At 42.1% G+C, this 20,044-nt stretch overlaps 2 protein-coding genes across 5 annotated transcripts in view; both read left to right on the top strand.

Moving 5' to 3' along the window:
• The window catches only part of LOC141047259 (uncharacterized), a 39,359-nt gene extending 34,957 nt beyond the window's left edge, over window positions 1-4,402 (top strand). For 3 of the 4 annotated variants that reach the window (XM_073542262.1, XM_073542263.1, XM_073542261.1), the window contains exon 8: window positions 2,558-4,402. In XM_073542262.1, coding sequence (XP_073398363.1) covers window positions 2,558-3,312 — 755 coding nt within the window. In that variant the 3' untranslated portion in view covers window positions 3,313-4,402. The remainder of the gene's footprint in view (window positions 1-2,557) is intronic. The other variant, XM_073542265.1, reaches the window with a different exon arrangement.
• LOC141047266 (uncharacterized) overlaps window positions 1-20,044 on the top strand; it is an 801,716-nt gene that overhangs the window by 491,308 nt on the left and 290,364 nt on the right. The gene's annotated exons all lie outside the window — the stretch shown is intronic.

Below are 20,044 nucleotides of genomic sequence, written 5' to 3'. Positions count from 1 at the left end.
CCATTCACTATAATGAGGCAGCAGAGTTACTCTGGACTCAGTCTGGTTTCTGTTCAGTGGTGTTCTTTTCTTCAGAAGTACACAAAACTGTGGCAGACAGCACTATTATGCAATCCTAAAAAGGACACCAAGAAAATAGGGGGGGAAGCCAGCACTGCTTAAGGTTAGGACGCATAAATTGGAGTGCATATGCACATAATGTCTAGCTGTATTCAAAAATGAGATATTTAGCAAAAAAATTGATCAATTCAATTGAGCCACCCCGCCGCGCCAAGGCAATCTCATATGGGGGGTCCTACTCTATATATTTTTAATAAATGCTGTGCCATTACGGCCTCCTAAATACATTTAGAGCATGACCACATCAAGTGCAATCTGTACCTGAACATTACTGGATCGCTCCCATGAAGCCAGATAGAGCAAGTGCAGATGAAGGCCAACCAGGTCTGAACACAGACATATCAGGAATGGCCTCCACACATTGCCTGACCAGCAAACATAGATGAAGGGCGATGTTGGTCCAGACACAGGTGCACAATTAAATAAAGCTTGGGGCAGGGTGGGGCTGCCGTGTGTGTGCACAGCAGCCTAATCCATCACAATGAACACAGAAAAATTATGGCGGACATAACCAAGCGTGCACGGCAACAGTGGTGGTGAGCCACAAACCAACAAGAAAATAGGGGGGGAAGCCAGCACTGCTTAAGGTTAGGACGCATAAATTGGAGTGCATATGCACATAATGTCTAGCTGTATTCAAAAATGAGATATTTAGCAAAAAAATTGATCAATTCAATTGAGCCACCCCGCCGCGCCAAGGCAATCTCATATGGGGGGTCCTACTCTATATATTTTTAATAAATGCTGTGCCATTACGGCCAGATCACAGGTCACACTGTGTCCAAAGTGCCTCCATTGCCGCATTATGCGGAATCTTCCACCAGAGGTTCCATCTGAATCACGTATTTCAGAAACTTACACGGAAATCCCCGTGCAATTGCTCAACGCAGAGCATAGGATAAATGTGCACCGAGTCTAACTGCGATCTTTGGGAGGCAGAATGAAAAAAATCAACAGCATGTGAACAATTGGTTTTATTTATTTTTTACGACGTTCCTCATGCAGTATAAGTGATTAGGCGACTTTATTTTTCGGATTAGTGCGATTACAGTGATGTCAGATTTATATTAGGTTTTTAAGTTTGATTGCAATCACACACTAAAAGACACTTTTTATTGCAAAAAATAGTTTTTGCATCACATTTTCAGAGCTATAATTTTTCCATATTTTGGCCCACAGAGTCATGTGAGGTCTTTTATTTTGCGGGACGACCTGAAGTTATTTTTGGTACAATTTTCAGGCACATGACATTTTTTGATTAGCTTTCTATTTTGATTTTTTTGAGGCAGAACGAACAAAAAACAGCAATTCAGGAATTTCTTTTGGGGGGGTTTATGCCGTTCCGTGTGTGGTAAAATTGATAAAGCAGTTTTATTCTTCGGGTCAGTACGATTACAGCAATACCCCATTTATATTTTTATGTTTGGGCACTTTCACACACCAAAAAAGGGCTATTTTATAGGAAAAAATAATAATTTTTGCATCACTTTATTCTGAGAGCTTTAACTGTATTTTTCTGTTGATGGAGCTGTATGATGGCTTATTTTTTGTAGGAAAAGATGATGTTTTCAGCAGTACAATTTTTTTTATATATGTCTTATTGATGCCGTTTTATTCCACTTTTTGTTGGGCGGTAAGACGATAAAGCACTGTTTTTTGGCCTTGTTTTTTCCTTTTTGTTATGGTGTTTACTAAAGGGGATAACTAGTGTGACAGTTTTATAGGTCGGGTCTGGATGCAGAGATACAAAATATGTGTACTTTATTGATTTTTTGTTTTCATTTAAATATTTAGAGATACAATTTCTTATTTTTTAATTAGTTTTGATTCTTCTAACATAATATTTTTACAGTTGTTTAAAAATTTTGTTTTACTTTATTCTTTTTTACTTTGTCCCAATATGGGACTATCATTTTTTGCATGCTAATCGCTTCTACAGCAGACAGAATAATACGTCCAATGTCAGAAAGGGGTTAATTACACTGCAAGACTCAGAAGCGAGGGGAAGATTTGACTTTGGGAGAGCGGATATAGCTTGATTGGTTTATGGAATCCATGTTACTGTTCAAGAACCTTTGAGCCACTAATAATATGGAAACCTCTGTTTTCCACTGACAGATGATGGACCTGAGTGGGGGCTTGCTTTTGTGAAATGAGTAGAAATTTTTATTGGTATTATTTTCACCTACATAACATTGATGGGTGGCTTTTAATTCCATATTTGGGAGGCAGAACGCACGAAAAGTTGACCCCCCATGGTCTACTGGTTCATCCTATGAGGTTTTCTATTAGACTGAGAACTGTCATTTTCTTGGTAAATAATTCAATTTTTCTACACAACTTGCTATTTGATGGAAAGTTTAAGTAAAAATGTTCAAAAATATAAATTTCAAGAATATTTAATTCAAAAATTATAAATGTTTTTTTTTTATCTTAGCAGATGATTGTACCAGGCGATCAGTGGGACAGTTGACATCTTCAATTTTTAAATCAGATGATCTTGAGATCCCACAGGATACAACTGAAGTGAATTCCATTACTCCAGATATACCATCACCCCTTCACAGCAAAGATCTGTCATCTGGTCCTTTGAAAAAGATCCTGTCTTCTGATTCATTACCGACTACTAAGGAAAATCAAAGTCACAATATAAGCATTAAAAATCTAACTGGTCTTACAGCAAAGAAGCCATTTTCACATTCAGAATATGGAAATAGTTTTCCCCTTGAAAAGTATTTTCTTAAACTTCAAAACATTCACGCAGCAGAGAATAGATTTTCTTGTTTCAAGTGTGGGAAATGTTTTAGCCAGAAATCAGGTTTTGTTATGCACCAGAGAATTCACACTGGGGAGAAGCCTTTTTCATGTTCAGAATGTGGAAAATGTTTTAACCAGAAGGCGCATCTTGTTATGCATCAAAGAACCCACACAGGGGAGAAACCTTTTTCATGTTCAGAATGTGGGAAATGTTTTAACCGGAAAGCACATTTTGTTATACACCAAAGAACCCACACAGGGGAGAAGCCATTTTCATGTTCAGAATGTGGAAAATGTTTTAACCAAAAAGCACATCTTGTTATGCATCAAAGAACTCATACAGGGGAGAAGCCATTTTCATGTTCAGAATGTGGAAAATGTTTTGTGAAGAAATCATCTCTTCTTAGTCACCAGAGCAGTCACACAGGAGAGTAGCCTTTCTTATATTCTTAATGTGGGAAAAGTTGTACTTGGAAATCAACTATTTATAAACATCAGTAAACACAAAGGAAACTTAGCAACAATTCAAATAAATAGAACATGTTGGAAATGACACAGCATTTTATCTTAATTAACCAGAAGTCTATTTTCAGTAAGCCAGGAGTATTAGCTATATGTTGACTTTTGAATTTGTGTTTCTTTCTTGTTGGTCAAGAAACCATAGACTTTTGTTCATATAGGCCTGTAATAATGACTTGTACATTTACATTTGATGTAATATATTCTGCTGTTATCCTGAATGACTAGTGGTACAGGGTCATTGAACAATGATGCTTGCTGATGTATTGATTACACATTGTCCAGGTCAGCCAGTTTGTTGACTTGCAAAACAGAGGAAAACAATGCAAATAGATTAAATAAGTAATGCGAGTTCATCTCATCACCATTCTTCCCCTTTACCTGTGAATGCTGGCTTGAAAGATGTTTGTTAACTATAAAAATAGGTTATGTGCCTCTGTAGCATCAGACAGATATTCAGCCAAGACATCCAGACATCCAACATTCAAAGAACCAGAGACTATCTACAGGACAGCAGCCAAGACATTATGACTCCATGACAAGGGACACAGATTTGTGTCCTACAGGATACCAGCTTACCAAGGCCCTGGCTGAAAGAATGCAGACCTGCTCAATTGACCATCGCTGAATCCATGGATACATTTGGGGTAGTCAGAATTTGAACGCACTGGTCATCTGAGTCCCATGAATACGTTTGTGAAAGTCAGGAATGGGACCCACAGGTCACCAGGCTCCATGGAGATGTTTGGAGAAGCCAGGTTGTGACTCTTCACTGGCTGTGTACCTCAATGGACTGTCATCTTCCTAAGCTTGTTGTTACCTCCTCTCTGTGTATGCCACAGGTGGGGTAGTTGGCCCTGGAAGCTCTTAACAGTTGCTCTTATCTCGAAACGGAAGGGTGAGACTTTATAATTGTGCACCATCTTGGGTATTTTACGGAGACTGTTATGTGTTATCTGTCTGTTTTTGTGGTTCAATAAAGGATTGCCGCACTGGTTAAGCCTCACCCTGCATTGTCTGAGTAGTATTACGTCCACAGTAAAAGGAAAGCAAGAGTTCGGTAGGATGTGCCCTGGTCCATGCAGTTTTGGCTAGTGGACCGGATCAGCTGCTGACTGCCGTGTCTCCACACCTGTCTAAACACTATTGCAAATTATAAACCGTTACAGAAATTGCACTACAAAATTTGGTCGGCATTCAGTGACAATTCTTTTTCACTTTTCTCTTGTGTTTCTGCACGGGATCATCTCTTACAATTGTCCAGTAGTAATCTTCAAGCAATCTTCAGTTTGGTGGAAAAAGTCTAGATGCGAAAGAAATGAATCTTTAAGTACGTGTTGCAGCCAAGATCCTTATATATTTTGAGATTTTACAGTTATCTGCTCTAGAATTTCCCAAAAAATTAATTACCACTAATGTGAATGCTACCCATGCAGCCTTTTCTTTGCTCTGCAACAAACAGAAAAACTCATCTTGAAGAAGCTTACGAATCTGAAGTCCAATAAAGACTCCTTCCTTTATCTTTGCTTCACTTAAACTTGTAAATGTATCAATGAGATACTTGAATGTAAAGTCAATGGATAAAGATGAAAAAGCAAAGTTCTTCATTAGACCAAATGTGATATGGTGATGCTGGTAACAAAATCTTATGTGCGTCAACAAGTGCTGGATGCAAAACTTTTTTACTCCCTTACTGAAGTGAATGTCGGAGACACCAGTCTCTTTTATTGTAGTGATATCCTCTTTCACGACTATCTCACTCACAAGGAAAACAGCAGTACTATGTGTGTCCACTCTGGAGACGAAGTATGAGGTCAACCTGCCAAGCATCTAAAGTAGCTATCTATTTGATATAGGACCTTAAGATCATCCTGAAAATCGCCATACATCCACCAGATAACTTTCTGACTGTGGAGGTACTTTTCTCTGGGGAAAAAAAAGTGACCAGGAAAAGCCACAGAAAGACGGTAGGAGAAGCGGGCTCTCAGCTCTAAGATGACACCGCGGTCATCCCGCTGGAGACAAATTGAGCAGGTAAGACGAGGAGGGAAGTAGTGGCCAGGTTGGAGTGATTTTCCAGTACACAAAAACACAAGTCTCAGCAGGTGATGGTGCCCTTTATATAGCAGATACCCCACAGCTGTGCATGCACTCCGAAGTGCAGGAGCCGGGAGAGGAGGAGATGGGAGAGGCAGCCGCATTAATGGGGAAAACTGAATGTGGCACAGTACTCTCTGTCGCACAACCTAATCTGCACCAAGAGGACATACAGGTACCTGAGGAACCTACTTTCAAAGACATTTTCATGGCAGTGGTACATTGTAAATCCTCTCTATCTGCTTTGAATGTATAGTTTGGTGGTCTTAAAGATGAGATATCAGATATACTGTAAGGGCCCAGTCACACATAGCAATCACGCTAGCGAGATCGCTGCTGAGTCACAACTTTTGTGACACAACAGCGATCTCACCAGCGAGATCGCTGTGTGTGACAGCGATCAGCGACCGGCCCCACTACCGGTATCGCTGATCGCTGCAAGAAACCTCTGGACATTTTTTTGGTCGCTGATCTCCCGCTGGCCAGCACGCATCGCTGCGTGTGACATGTGGGAGACCAGCGATCAGCTGTACTAGGATGTAAAAAATATTGTTATTCTCACCTTCCGACGTCACGCGCAGCCTTCCCGCCTCTCTCCACGCTCCGGTCCCAGTAATCCTTTGCAAGAATGACCGCGAGACTTCGCGATCCCGCGAGAACGGACGTCATTCTCGCAAATATTTTTTATTTTAATTCTATTTTTTACATGGATCCATGGCATTAGCGCTAATGAACACAGCGATGCCGCGCTCGGCGTCGCTGGTGCTGATCGCTGGTGAAGCTGTCTGTTTGACAGCTCACCAGCGATCACATAGTGACTTACCAGCGATCCTGACACCTTGATATTGTTGTCGGGATTGCTGGTAAGTCGCTATGTGGGACTCCAGCTTAAGTCACAAACTGCAAAAAAACAAAATATGGGCAGTGGAAGGCAGAGTCAACGCCATTGAGGATCAGATAGCCGATACAAGCAATGAGAACAGGTCTGCAGGACAGCAAGTATCATCACTGCTGGCGAAAACAGATGATCTTGAAAATAGATCAATGTGCGATAATATACGATGTATTGGTTCCTCTCCTACTGGAATCCTTGAAAACAGGCTGAAATTAATAATCGAGTCTATAACCTTAACCCTCTATAGGATGTAGAACAAGCTTATAGCGTCCTGACCCATGCTCTTCCTACTGGTCCTCCACCAAGACCTGTGCTGGCAAAAATTTGACACTAATGGGACAGAGATATCCTGCGACAGGCAAGGGATCACTCATATCTCACAATTAATGGATCCAAAATCTCGATCTTTCCAGATTAATCTATAGAAGTGCAGAAATAAACTTCTGAGAGATCTGTATGTTTCATAATCATTGATATACCCTGCCAAGTTAAGGGTGGAAGCCATAGGTACTGTTCAAAAAAAGCCCTTCTCTCGCTGGATATGAATGAGAGACAAATATGCCAGGATCAAATTGGGATGTTACATGTTGAAGATCCTGTGGTACTGTAACTAGGGCAACCGGGATGGGGGTGTCAGAGCTGGGCTATTTAAAGGTACAGTCCACAAATAGAGTTCACTGAGCAGACTGTCAGCAAGCACCCCTTGGGTCCCTTGCACATAAACAGATGGGACCAACACAACCTTCCTCGCGGCATATCTTGTTCTCTCTCTCTCCAGCCACAGCAGTCCAGGCAAATCAGAGTCTGAGAGGGCAACCGTTGTCCAATGGGGAAAACAACTTGTTTAATGTAACAGGATATAAGGAATAAAATGACAATACATCACTGACTTCCTGATCTCTCACTGATGCTGGCTACATCCGTACCCACAATGGCTGCAGAAGCTGGAGATCACAAAAATCCACACACACTGGTATCTGGGTGCCTGAGACCCCTTCAGCGTGGGGCCCTTTCGAAGTCCTGGAGACCCGTGGTCCAGTCCTTTAGTCATTATTTAGTAGTTCTTCGGAACCAGGGAAACAGTTCCCTCCTGTCCGGAGGCCTGGCATTGCCCTGGGAATAATGTACGTCTGCCCTGTCCAACGATCCAGGCAGTTCTGGAGGTAAAACAGCAGCTTCCTCTCTCTGCTGCTGGCCCAGCCCCCTTTCAACACTTTATTTTCCTAGCTCTAATACATTTAAAGGGGAAACAACACAATACATTACATTGTAATAGGAATACAGCATAACGACACATAGAACATATAGGTGCTGAATATATGTATATGAAATGCATAGGGGTCATACGGGAGGAGGATAGGGTGCACAGAGGGGGCCTGCCGCCTCCTTATACTCCCCCATCCTCAAACATGGCCGTCCCCTGCCATGGCAACCTCGGTATAACACATAAAGACACAGTTTATAAGGCACACGTAATTCTTCAAAAACACAGTGATCCATGAGTATATGGGAAGAAGTGTGTCCCTGCTTCTTGGACAGTTCTTTACAAATTCTTTTTTTTCTCCAGGTTCTGTTATGATTATATTGCAATTTTTATGCCCAATTGGAGTTGAATTATGGTTTAGGAGCGGTTTAGGAGCTGCCATTTTTTTCTGCTTTAAAATAGACAGCTAAGGAAATGCTTTGAATACCACAAAAAAAAAAAAGTTTTGATAATACAAAGTTAATTAAATTAGAATATTAAAAACAAATAGATCCTAAACAGAGTATGCAAATGGAGGACCACATTCAATATTATAACACCATTATATATAGTATGGCTATTGATATATCATCACTACATTTAAGATTTTTCAGATTTAAAAATCATTTTTCAAGCTGGTGTTATAAAGTATTCTAATTTACTGAGAAAATGAGTTTTGGGTTTTCATTGGCTGTAAGCCATAATCATCAACATTAACAGAAATAAACACTTGAAATAGATCACTATGTAATGACTCTATATATTATACGAGTTTCACTTTTTGTATTAAAGAACTGAAATAAATTAACTTTTGGATGATATTCTAATTTTGTGAGAAGGACCTGTATATTCATTACCATATACACCTCTCATGTGAGCCCCATACTTAGAGAACAGAAAAAAAATACAAAAATAACTAAGGGATATACTGAAAAAATAAACTAATATTAATACAAGAAACATGGAATATGAAAAGTACCAAATGTGATCCCACAAAAAATTAACTAAAGTAAAAGTGACACCAAGTGCTAAACACGTATAACAAAGTGCATGAGGTGAAGTGAAGAATCCTAAGAGAGGTGATGTAATGGGACAAAGTGTTAAAAAAAAGTGTTGTGAGGCAGTGACCCGTTACAGCTAGGGGGCGCTGTATGTGCATCTCAGGATATGCACGGAGGCATAATTGTGATGGTGAGATAGGGACTGGCATTATTGTAAATGGCCGGAATGTGTCGCAGAGGAAGTCTGCACTGTAAGCCCGAAATGTAGTTGCTCTGGGACTTGTAGTTCCACAAGAGTTTATGTTTTGCTTAGTTATAATAGGGGGGCTTATAGGGTTGGTCAGAGAGTGGGGCGAGAATGACTAACCACACATACACCGCCTACCTGTAGGGGTGGTTACAGGTACATAATGTGACCTGGGTTTTGGTCACATGTGGAGAGTGTATGGACCTGAATGGTCAGTGAGTAAGGTCCTGGAAGGCCTGTGTGTTGGAAGGTCCTAACTTCCTGAATAGCACATGGAGAGGCCTTGGACCTCAAGACCATGTATGTGCAGAGCCTGTGATGGCTACTGCGTTGAGGGAGCTACTGACCTGCTGAGGATCTGGACTGTCGGGTGGCCTGGTGAGCAAGGCCCTGTCCAGGACGGTGATCCAAGTTAGGCAGCTTCCTCGTGGACTGATGAGTCAGCATAGGGAGGAGCTCCTGAAAGGTAACCCAGAGTATGGGGAAACTGTGTGCATTGACAAAGTTCAGTTAATGAACTGTGCGGTCACCCATGAGAACTGGATGGCGTATGGTCCAGCATGTTTAGAGAACTCCAAGCTTAATGTTATGTTCCGGTGATGTATGTAATGGACTCTTTGTGGTACGGTTTATGATTGCATAATAAACCGCATGGACTTGTTTATGTGAGAAAACCATTACTGTGTGCCTTCATCCCGCTGCCAAGCTAGTGTCCCCCAACACATGCAGTAAGCACTGTCTTACATGTGGTGCTAACCAGTGGGCATGGTCCAGGAAGCACGAAAATTTTTTCAGGACAGCTTGCTGTGGCTTGGCAGGGCCACGAAGATTACAAGCATCTGGCTGTAACTCGGCAGGCTTATGAAGTTTGAAGTTTGCTGTGAATCGGTGGGTCCACGAAGATTACAAGCTTCTGGCGGTAACTCGGCGGGGTTATGAAGATTTGCTGTGGTTCGGCGGGTCCAAAAGAACGCGGTGTGGAGCCATGCAGAGCCTTGTGGAGAAGAGCTGAAGTTGCAGCAAGAGGTTCTGCAGGAGCTGCAGTTTCAGTGGCTTAAGCAAGAGGTTCTGCAGCAGCAGGAGCTGCAGTAGCAGCAGCGGCTTGTGATCAGCAGCCGGAGGTGCAGGCGGTTTGTGACTGCAGCAGGAGCTATGGCAGTGCCAGTAAGAGCTGTTGAGATGTCATAAGGACATTAGTGGTCCAGGTCATACGAGCTCTTAAAGGGCCAGTGCAAGCCCAGAGACATATTGGTGTACTGTGCAAACTGGGGCTTGAAAGTGCCGTGGGGGAGTCCACAGGGTGTTCCCAGAGAGGGGTGATGTACCTGTCTCTAAGAGGGGTTGTGTCCCAAAAGGGAGCAGTGACCCAAACAGAAATGGTTGCCAAAAAAGGGGTGGAGTCCAAAAGGGGGCGGTATCCAAAAAGAGAAGTTGCCCAAAAGGGGGAGGAGTCCCGGGGAATGGTAGTTACCCAAAAGGGGCAGAGCATCCCAAAGTTAAAGGGATGGCGCAGATGAACTGTTGCCAGGTGCAAGTGTACTATGTGTGTCCCGTCTGTTATATGAACTACCCACCTGGCAAGTTTACGTGAGTGTGCCCTGTGGGTGAATGAGGAGGATATGTTAGGTCTAAAAAAGAAAAGAGAAGCCAGCGTTGCCAAGGTCAGAACGCATAACATAAAGTGCATTTGCACATAACATCTAACTGTATTCAAAATGAGATATTTAGCAAAAAAATTGATCAATTCAATTGAGCCACCCCGCCGCGCCAAGGCAATCTCATGTGGGGGGTCCTACTCTACGTTTTTAATAAACACTGTGCCATTACGGCCTCCTAGATACATTAAAAGCAAGACCACTTTAAATGCAATCCGTACCTGAGCATTTCTGGATCGCTCCCATGATGCCAGAAAAGGCAAGTGCGGATGAAGGCCAACCAGGTCTGAATGCAGACGTGTCAGGTTTAGCCTCCACACATTGCCTGACCAGCAAGCATAGATGAAGGGCAATGCAGGTTCAGATACAGGTGCACAATTAAATTAAGCTTGGGGCAGGGTGGGGCTGCTGTGTATGTGTGCACAGCAGCCTAGATCCATCACAGTGAACACAGAAAAAATGGCGAACACAACCCAGCGCGCACGGCAACAGTGGTGGTCAGCCACATACCAATGTACAAAAAAAGAAAAGAGAAGCCAGCGTTGCCAAGGTCTGAACGCATAACATAAAGTGCATTTGCACATAACATCTAACTGTATTCAAAATGAGATATTTAGCAAAAAAATTGATCAATTCAATTGAGCCACCCCGCCGCGCCAAGGCAATCTCATGTGGGGGGGTCCTACTCTCATTTTGAATACAGTTAGATGTTGTGTGCAAATGCACTTTATGTTATGCGTTCTGACCTTGGCAACGCTGGCTTCTCTTTTTTTTTTTGTACATTGGTATGTGGCTGACCACCACTGTTGCCGTGCGCGCTGGGTTGTGTTCGCCATTTTTTCTGTGTTCACTGTGATGGATCTAGGCTGCTGTGCACACATACACAGCAGCCCCACCCTGCCCCAAGCTTTATTTAATTGTGCACCTGTATCTGAACCTGCATTGCCCTTCATCTATGCTTGCTGGTCAGGCAAAGTGTGGAGGCTAAACCTGACACGTCTGCATTCAGACCTGGTTGGCCTTCATCCGCACTTGCCTTTTCTGGCATCATGGGAGCGATCCAGAAATGCTCAGGTACGGATTGCATTTAAAGTGGTCTTGCTTTTAATGTATCTAGGAGGCCGTAATGGCACAGTGTTTATTAAAAACGTAGAGTAGGACCCCCCACATGAGATTGCCTTGGCGGGGCGGGGTGGCTCAATTGAATTGATCAATTTTTTTGCTAAATATCTCATTTTGAATACAGTTAGATGTTATGTGCAAATGCACTTTATGTTATGCGTTCTGACCTTGGCAATGCTGGCTTCTCGTCTTTTTTTTTGATATGTTAGGTCTGGTCGACTCTAGGAGCTTGCTAACCCTAGTGAGGGCTGCGCCCACTAGATGGGTAATACCCCAAAGGAAGATCGAGGTCATCTGCGTCCATGGGGGCACTAAGGACTACCCAGTGGCCAGATTGATCCTTGAGACTACCAGGGACATTGCATTCCATGATGTCGCTATAGTCCCGAACTTAACCTGTCCGGTGATAGTAGGTGGGGGGACTCTAGGTTGTTCTCAGACTTGTGGGAAAGGGGAGCTCCTCTACAACAGGAGGATGGAGGGCTCTCTGCTGATGGGGTTGCGTAGTTTAAGGCAGGAATACCTCCCAAAATTGATGAGACAGACTCCGGGGGTGACTGTGATGTGCTATTGCCAGTAGCAACCATTAGGGCTGAGTACGATGTTGTGCGGTCAGAAGCACTGACACAGTGGAATGACAGTGCTCCACAAGGTGAAGTCAGGATGACGGTGGCAGCCATTCCAGAAAGCATGACCGGACGGAAGTGTGGGTCTGACCAACTCTGGGACTTGGCAGAGGTGACAAAAAGTGTGACCATTGAAGAAGGGGAACCTCCAGGAATGGGGTCCGACACCATTAGCAGTGGGGACTGCTGGTTCCAGGATGACCGATCGGGTGGGGGTTACTCCCATTCAGACGGTGATGCAAGCAGAAAAGAGGGCAGTAAGGCTGACTCAAGTACAAATGACAAGTCTTCCTCCCGTTGCCGGAGACGTAAAGGACGAAAAGGGGATGAACAAATGGCACCCTCTGAGAAGATAAATAAAGAGGAGACAGGGACAGGTGCCAACAAGGATAATGTCCTTGAGAAAGAGGTCACTTTACCACTGACAAAACCCAGCACTGGGGTAGTCGAGGACGTGTGAAATATAAAACTGACCCAGGGTGGTGGTAGGGTTCCAACAGCTAAAGTCGCAGTTGGAGAACAACTCCAAGACAAAATAGAGAGCCTGCAGGGGAAACTGTCCAATTCGACCGCTATCACCCGACAACCAGAGGATCAAATCGACAAGCTGAGCAAGGAAATGTGCACGTGCAAAGAGCGAGCCGACAGTATCCGCCAGGTAGAAGTGCACGTCCAAAGCTTGGAGAAAGAACGCGATGAGGTCTGTCAACAGCTGGCGAATGAGAGTTTGAAGGTCATGAGTATGGAAGTTGCCAACTCCGCGCAGTTGGATCAGGCGCATCACCTGGAGGCCGAGCTCTCGGCAGTCAAGGCTCAACTTGGAGAGAAGGAAACACAGGAGTTCCAGGACCTCGCTAAAAGAGTTGTCTCGTGAGAAGCAAAAGGTGACAGTTTTACCGGCCGAATTAAAGCATCTGAGAGACCAGAAATCTGAGGAAAACACAGCTTTGGGGTCTAGGAACAAAAACAGTGATTCTTTAGAGATGCTTAAAGGGACAATAAAAGAGAATGTCGAATAAGAAAAGCCCCTGAGACAAGCGGCTGAGTACAGAGTGGATGAGCTGGAGAAGGAAGTCTCTGAGCTCAGAGGTCACCTGTCAACATGGCAAAATGTGAATAAGGCCTTAAGGGAAGATGTGAAAGTGCTCAGAGAAGCATTAAGAGGTCTTCTGCAAGAGAAGTTGGTGGTGGAAGACTTACAGTGGCCGTGCCCGAGTGGTAACAAGGCGGAGCTGCAAATGCCCATCTTAGCAAGGGGTCTTGAAGAGTGTAAAGCTGAGGAAGAGTGTGTGCTAAGCGCGGAACAAGACAATCACCCGATCGTGGCAGAGGTCTTGGTGGAAAGGTCAGTGGCAATCCGGGAGCTGTTCGTTCATGGAAAGAATAAGACTTCGCTCTTCAAGTGCGTGATTAAAAAAAATGTTTGTCAGGTTCAGACAAACCAGACCTGTGCGTGAATGTTTATGTTTGACTGTTCAGCAGGAAAATTAAATTGACGATTCCTTCTAGGAAACTAGGCCCTAGGTTCATTCAGCCATAAAAGGCGGTCGCCGTAATTAACCCTGTTTTTTTGTCTTGATCTACCTCAAGCACAAGATGTCGCAACATTCTGATCACCTACACCCTGCACTCCTGATTGGATCCACCCTGTAATCTCTTGATTGAACTCCCTACGTAACCTGGCATTGCACTTCCTTGAGAGATTATTGAGCTCCAGCCTTTAGTCAAGCTCTCCTTTCATCTGCTTCCCTGTCCAATATACTACTGCTCTTGTGTACTGACATGTGGGTGATTCCTGACTTCGCTACCTGCTGGTTCTGCCCCTAGTGGTTGCAATACCATAACTCCAACCCAGGTCAATTCATAACAGAATAATCATGCACTTGGCTTTGTCCAGGGGATGTGTGAAACGCGCGTTGGGGTGCTTGCTGCTCTCAGGTAGAGATAGAGACTTCTATTTTAGCACATTAACCCTTTGACTTACTAAAGTCTGTTTTAATATGAGCATTTTTACAAGGGATTAACCCCTCTATTACTCTTGCACTAGATACCTTCGAGACTTTCTCTTATTTTTAGTATATGCACTATATTTAATGACATAAGCTTTCTAAGAAGGGATTAACCCCTTAATTGATCTACTTTTGAGAATTTCTCTTATTGCTGCACATGCACCTTATTTATTAAATAATGGGAACCTAGTGCCACAATTTACCAGCTATTCTTTTGTTTAGGCATGTGAATGTAAGATTAGGAGGCATTTTTTTGCACCTTATAACTACTATTTATTCTACTATTTGGCCTTTTTATGTCACTTTGTGCAAGGAATATTTTCTGTCTGTCTATACCATGAATTTTTGAGGCTTTTTTTTGTATTTGTTGTCCCCTTTTTGCATTGTTGCATAATATTGAGTAAAATAAACTTTGGATAAATTCTATGGTAAAAAGCTTCCGGTTTTTCTTTGTTTTTTATGTGTATATTGGAAGTACAAATTAACAGGCAATATGTATTATTTGATTTATTCTCTTATATAAACCTTTTTCCTTTCTGGCCCTTGAGGGTTTTTGCCCTCGGTGGTCGCTGGTGTTACTACAACTGTAGTTGGTCAGCTGCTTGGTTTTTACCCCCGGTGGCCGCTGGTGTTACTACATGTTTAGTTAGTCAGCAGGTGGTGACTACTCCCACTTCCCTTTATAAGGCCACCTGGTGCTGCAATTCACTGTTGGTAATACTGGTCATTTGCTAACCAACCTTGGTGAAGACTGGACCTACCTGGTGCAGAGGGGGTTCAGCTTATCTGGAGCAGTGGTGTTGCTGCTGGATGCTGATCGGGTGCCTTACTCTGCTGCTTGGAGTATTGTCAGCAGATAAAGCTAAGTTTTGGTTTTTAGTTGCTTTAACCCCGTGGTGTCCGTTTTATCTTTCCTTTTGTGTTATTGGTGCAGTTCACTTTATTCCCTGGCTCACCTCCTGGGGAGGGGATTGAGGGTTTAGCTCAGGGCTAAACAGGAGATAGGGACAGGTCGGGGACTTGGGCCTCACTACCATCAAGTATACCCCCAAGTTAAGGAAAGTCAGGGCACCTCCTTAGCCTGAGGGGCAGTTCAGGGGCCCAGGTTCCACGTCTCCTGTTTTCCCACTACTGCCCCATGACACCCTTAGTTGAACTCCCTACATAAATCTGGAATTGCACTTCCTTCCTTGCCGTGATTATTGAGCCTCATCAAACTATATTGCTGCTCCCATGTACCGGCCTCTGGGTGATTCCTGACTACGCAACCTCCTGGTGGTGACCCTTAGTGGTTGCAATATCACTACTCCAACCCATGTCAGGTCATAACACTCATTAATATCCATGCAGTGAATGGCTTCTTTTGAATCTTGAAAAAAAGTGCACAGTACATCCGGCAACCACCTTTTATCTAGGCATTGTATATAATCAAATATGGAATGTGCATCTCTCTTAGATGTTTTTTGATCATAAAGAATGTGGCTCTTTGTTTCTACACTTCCATAGAATAATCTGGAAAGATGGAAATTTTGGATCCATTAATCATTAGATCTGGGTGATCTCTTGCCTGTCACAGGATAATACGTCTGTCCCAGCCAGCACAGATCTTGGTGGAATCCCAGGAGGAAGAGGACAAGTCGGCACAATATGAGTTCGTTCTACAGCCTACAGGGGGAGAGGCTAAGGTATAAGACCTGATTAATAATTTCAGCGAGTTTAAAAAAAAAAAAGAAAAAAAAAAGATTGTCTGTAGCCAAGTCATTAGATACAATCGGATATGTTACAACCCAATGGACAAACACCTTGGTAGCCTCGGAAAACTTTTTTGACCCAGGTCTACCATCCAAAAATAATTGAAAACAAGATTGCATGAGCCACCAGAATATCAAGGGATCATCTTCTATATTACAAAACTAGACAAGAAAGCAACCAGGTGCCTCTAGCAGTCGTCTACAAGGCAAATCTGGAGGTACTAAGGGGAGCTTCATGAAAACTACAACCTTTATTAGAAAAAGATGCCCAATTACAATCTATATTTCCAGATCCCCTACTTCTGTGTTTTAGACAGAGCCCATATCTAAGAAGCAGTATTGTCAAAAGCTCCCTGTCCTCTCCAACAGATAAATGGTACCTTTTCTGCAACCAGAAAAAAATTAAAACCTGTCCATTTATAATGACCATGGACAAAATAAAAATCCACTACTCACATTAGGACTGCACAATCCCAAGTACTGTCAGCTGAAACACATCTAATGTAGTATACTTAATTATATGTACCAAATGCTCAGCTGGGTGTCTGTATGTAGGGGAGACAGGGCAAAAACTAAGTACAAGGCTTACTTCTCATTGCCACAAAATAAAAGAAAAAAAAGAATAGGTCTACCTGTGGACAAACATTTTTGCATACCTGATCAAAGCACCATGGATATGAAAGTACTTGTATTGAAAAGGTAACTTCAAATCTAAGAGAGAAAAAATACAGAGTAAAAACTTATGACAACCTTTGCCAAACTTAAGAATGAATGTGTCACATGGATTTATGTTTTTCTACATAAACTAAGAAGCTATTTGGGGGCATCACAATCATGGAGCAAACCTCAATCACAGGAAAATAAAATTTTCACACTTCTTATCTATGAATTGTTCCAATAATTATGGCCAAAGCTGTTTTATCCCCTTCCCAAATTGACAGTTCTGCTTCGTGTCACTTGTCTTATCTATTGCATTATTCCTATATCCTCTTGTGAATAAATATGAGACTTCAGATTGTGTTATGCTATGCCTGATGAAGTGACCTGAGTAGTCTCGAATGCTGGCAATTTGTTACCTTTTAAGGGCTAACTGAAAATATGGCATCAGCCACTGAGGACTCTCAAATTGTAAGAATTTTCTATTTTTTTTACTCTGGAGCAAAGTACCTCAAATGTATGGCGATTTTCAGGATGATCCTCAGGTCCTGGAAAAATAGCTAGCAGTTAGGCAGGAGCTTCTCTATCTGCTTGTTCTCACATGGCGTCAAGGTGGTTGCCCTCTTACTTGGTTTCCAGGGTGGATAAACAAAGTACTGTTACTTTCTGTGTGAGTGGGAAAGTATTGCAACAGAATATCACTACAATAAAAGAGACTGTCCTCTCCAATATTCACTTGACCCACATAAGATTTTGTTACCACCATTGCATATCAAATTGGGCCTAATGAAGAACTTTGTAAAGGCAATGGACAAAAATGCAAAAGCAGTCAAGTATCTCAATGATAAATTTCCAAGGTTAAGTGAAGAAAAGATGAAGAAAGGATTATTTATTGACCTCAGATTCGTAAGCTTTTCTAGAGGAGGAGTTTCTCCATTTGTTGTATGGGAAAAAAAAGGCTGCATAGGTAGCGATGACATTAGTGGTAACTCATTTTTCAGGAAACTCTAAGAGCAGATAACTATGAAGAGTTGGTCGAAAATCTCCTCAAAACAAGGATCTTGGATGTAACATGCCCTTCAAGATTCATTTCTTACATTACATCAAGATTCATTTCTTACATTCACATCTAGACTTTCTTTGCACCAAACTGTGGAGAAGTGAGCAACGAGCACGGTAAAAGATTTCCCCAAGAAATTGTGGCTGTGGAGAAAAGATATCAAGGAAAATGAAATCCATCAATGATTGCAGATTACTGTTGGAGAATTTTAACAGATGAACCGATGCAGGAGTACAAGAGACGAGCAAAAAACAAATTGTTAATGAATGAGGAGCAAATGTTGTAGTGCAATTTCTGTATCTGTTTATTATTTGCAATACTGTTTAGACAGGTTTTAGTTATTTGAATTGTTGCTAAGTTTCCAGTAAATACATATCAGAAAATTGGCATAACAAAATATTCTGCATCTTTATATTTGCAAAAGTAATAATGTTTCAAAGTACTAAAACTTTAATTATATGTAGAAGTAAAAGTAAAACTCTTTGATATCATGGAAACAAGAGACAACTAAAAAATTGTAACCCCTAGCTAAAAAATGATAGTGCTGGCCCCCTTAAAAATAGTCTGGGTGAAATGGTGGATGAGGAAAAAGCCAATATGCTAAATGACTTTTTTTCAACAGTATTTACGCAAGAAAATCCCATGACACATAACAGGATCAGTGATAAAAATTCTCCATTAAATGTCACCTGCTTAACCCAGCAGGAAGTACGGCGGCGTCTAAAAATCACTAAAATTGACAAATCCCCGGGCCCGAATGGGATACACCCCTGAATACTGCAGGAATTAAGTACAGTCATAGGTAGAGCAATATTCTTAATCTTTAAAGATTCCATAATAACAGGGTCTGTACCACAGGACTGGAGTATAGCAAATGTGGTGCCAATATTCAAAAAGGGGACAAAAACTGAACTTGGAAATTATAGGCCAGTAAGCTTAACCTCAACTGTGGGTAAAATCCTGCAGGGTTTTCTAAGAGATACTATACTGGAGTATCTGAAGAATAACCTCATGACCCAATATCAACATGGGTTTACGAGGGACCGTTCCTATCAGACTAATCTGATAAGCTTTTATGAAGAGGTAAGTTCCGGACTGGACCAAGGGAATGCAGTGGACGTGGTGTACATGGACTTTTCAAAAGCTTTTGATAAACGGTGCCACACAAAAGGTTGATACATAAAATGAGAACAATGGGGATAGAGGAAATTATGTGTAAGTGGGTTAAGAGCTGGTTCAGGGATAGGAAACAAAGGGTGGTTATTAATGGAGCACACTCGGACTGGGTCACGGTTAGCAGTGGGGTACCACAGGGGTCAGTTTTGAGCCCGCTTCTTTTTAACATATTTATTAATGACCTTTTAGGGGGCATAGAAAGTAGAATTTCAATATTTGCAGATGACACTAAACTCTTCAGGTTAATCAGTACAGAGGAGGACAATTTTATATTACAGGAGGATTTATGTAAACTAGAAGATTGGGCTGATAAATGGCAAATGAGCTTTAGTGGGGATAAATGTAAGGTCATGCACTTGGGTAGAACAAACAAGATGTATAATTATGTGCTTAATTGTAAAACACTGGGCAAAACTGTCACTGAAAAAGACCTGGATGAATGGGTGGACGACAAACTCACATTTAGTGGCCAGTGTCAGGCAGCTGCTGCAAAGGCAAATAAAATAATGGGATGCATTAAAAGAGGCATAGATGCTCATGAGGAGAACATAATTTTACCTCTATATAAGTCACTAGTGCGACCACACTTAGGGTCTGTGCAGACGGTGCACATTTGACCTGCGGATTCAGTAAAGCATTTCATTTCATGTTTTTTAATATGTCCCTGACTAATAATTAGATGAGGGTTTGTGTGCAAAATTTGGGAGTTGTAGTTGTTATTTAAAGGGGTTAATTCGTTGTTAATTAATGTGTGGGTTTCCCATTGCCCTGTAGCGTTGGCGAATGGGTTAATCTAACAAAGGGTTAATGTCACCTTACAATCGAATGGTGACATTAACCCTTTGTTAGATTAACCCACTCGCCACCACTATAGGGCAATGGGAAGCCCACGCATTTTATAACAACGAATTAACCCCTTAAAATTACAACTACAACTCCCAAATTTTGTACACAAACCCTCATCTAATTATTAGTCAGGGCCATATTAAAAAACATGAAATTAAATGCTTTACTGAATGTAAACCATGTGTCATTTCATGTGGGGTTGAGGAAGGATTTGATAGAAGCCAGCAATTTAATTAGCGGCTATTCTGCTATGAAGAACTCTG

The sequence above is a fragment of the Dendrobates tinctorius genome, unplaced genomic scaffold (assembly GCF_039654945.1).
Source record: "Dendrobates tinctorius isolate UK_male_01 unplaced genomic scaffold, ASM3965494v1 ptg000126l, whole genome shotgun sequence".
Lineage (NCBI taxonomy): Eukaryota > Metazoa > Chordata > Amphibia > Anura > Dendrobatidae > Dendrobates > Dendrobates tinctorius.
Note: the sequence above shows the minus strand (reverse complement) of the source record. Positions and strands in the feature narration are given on the sequence as shown.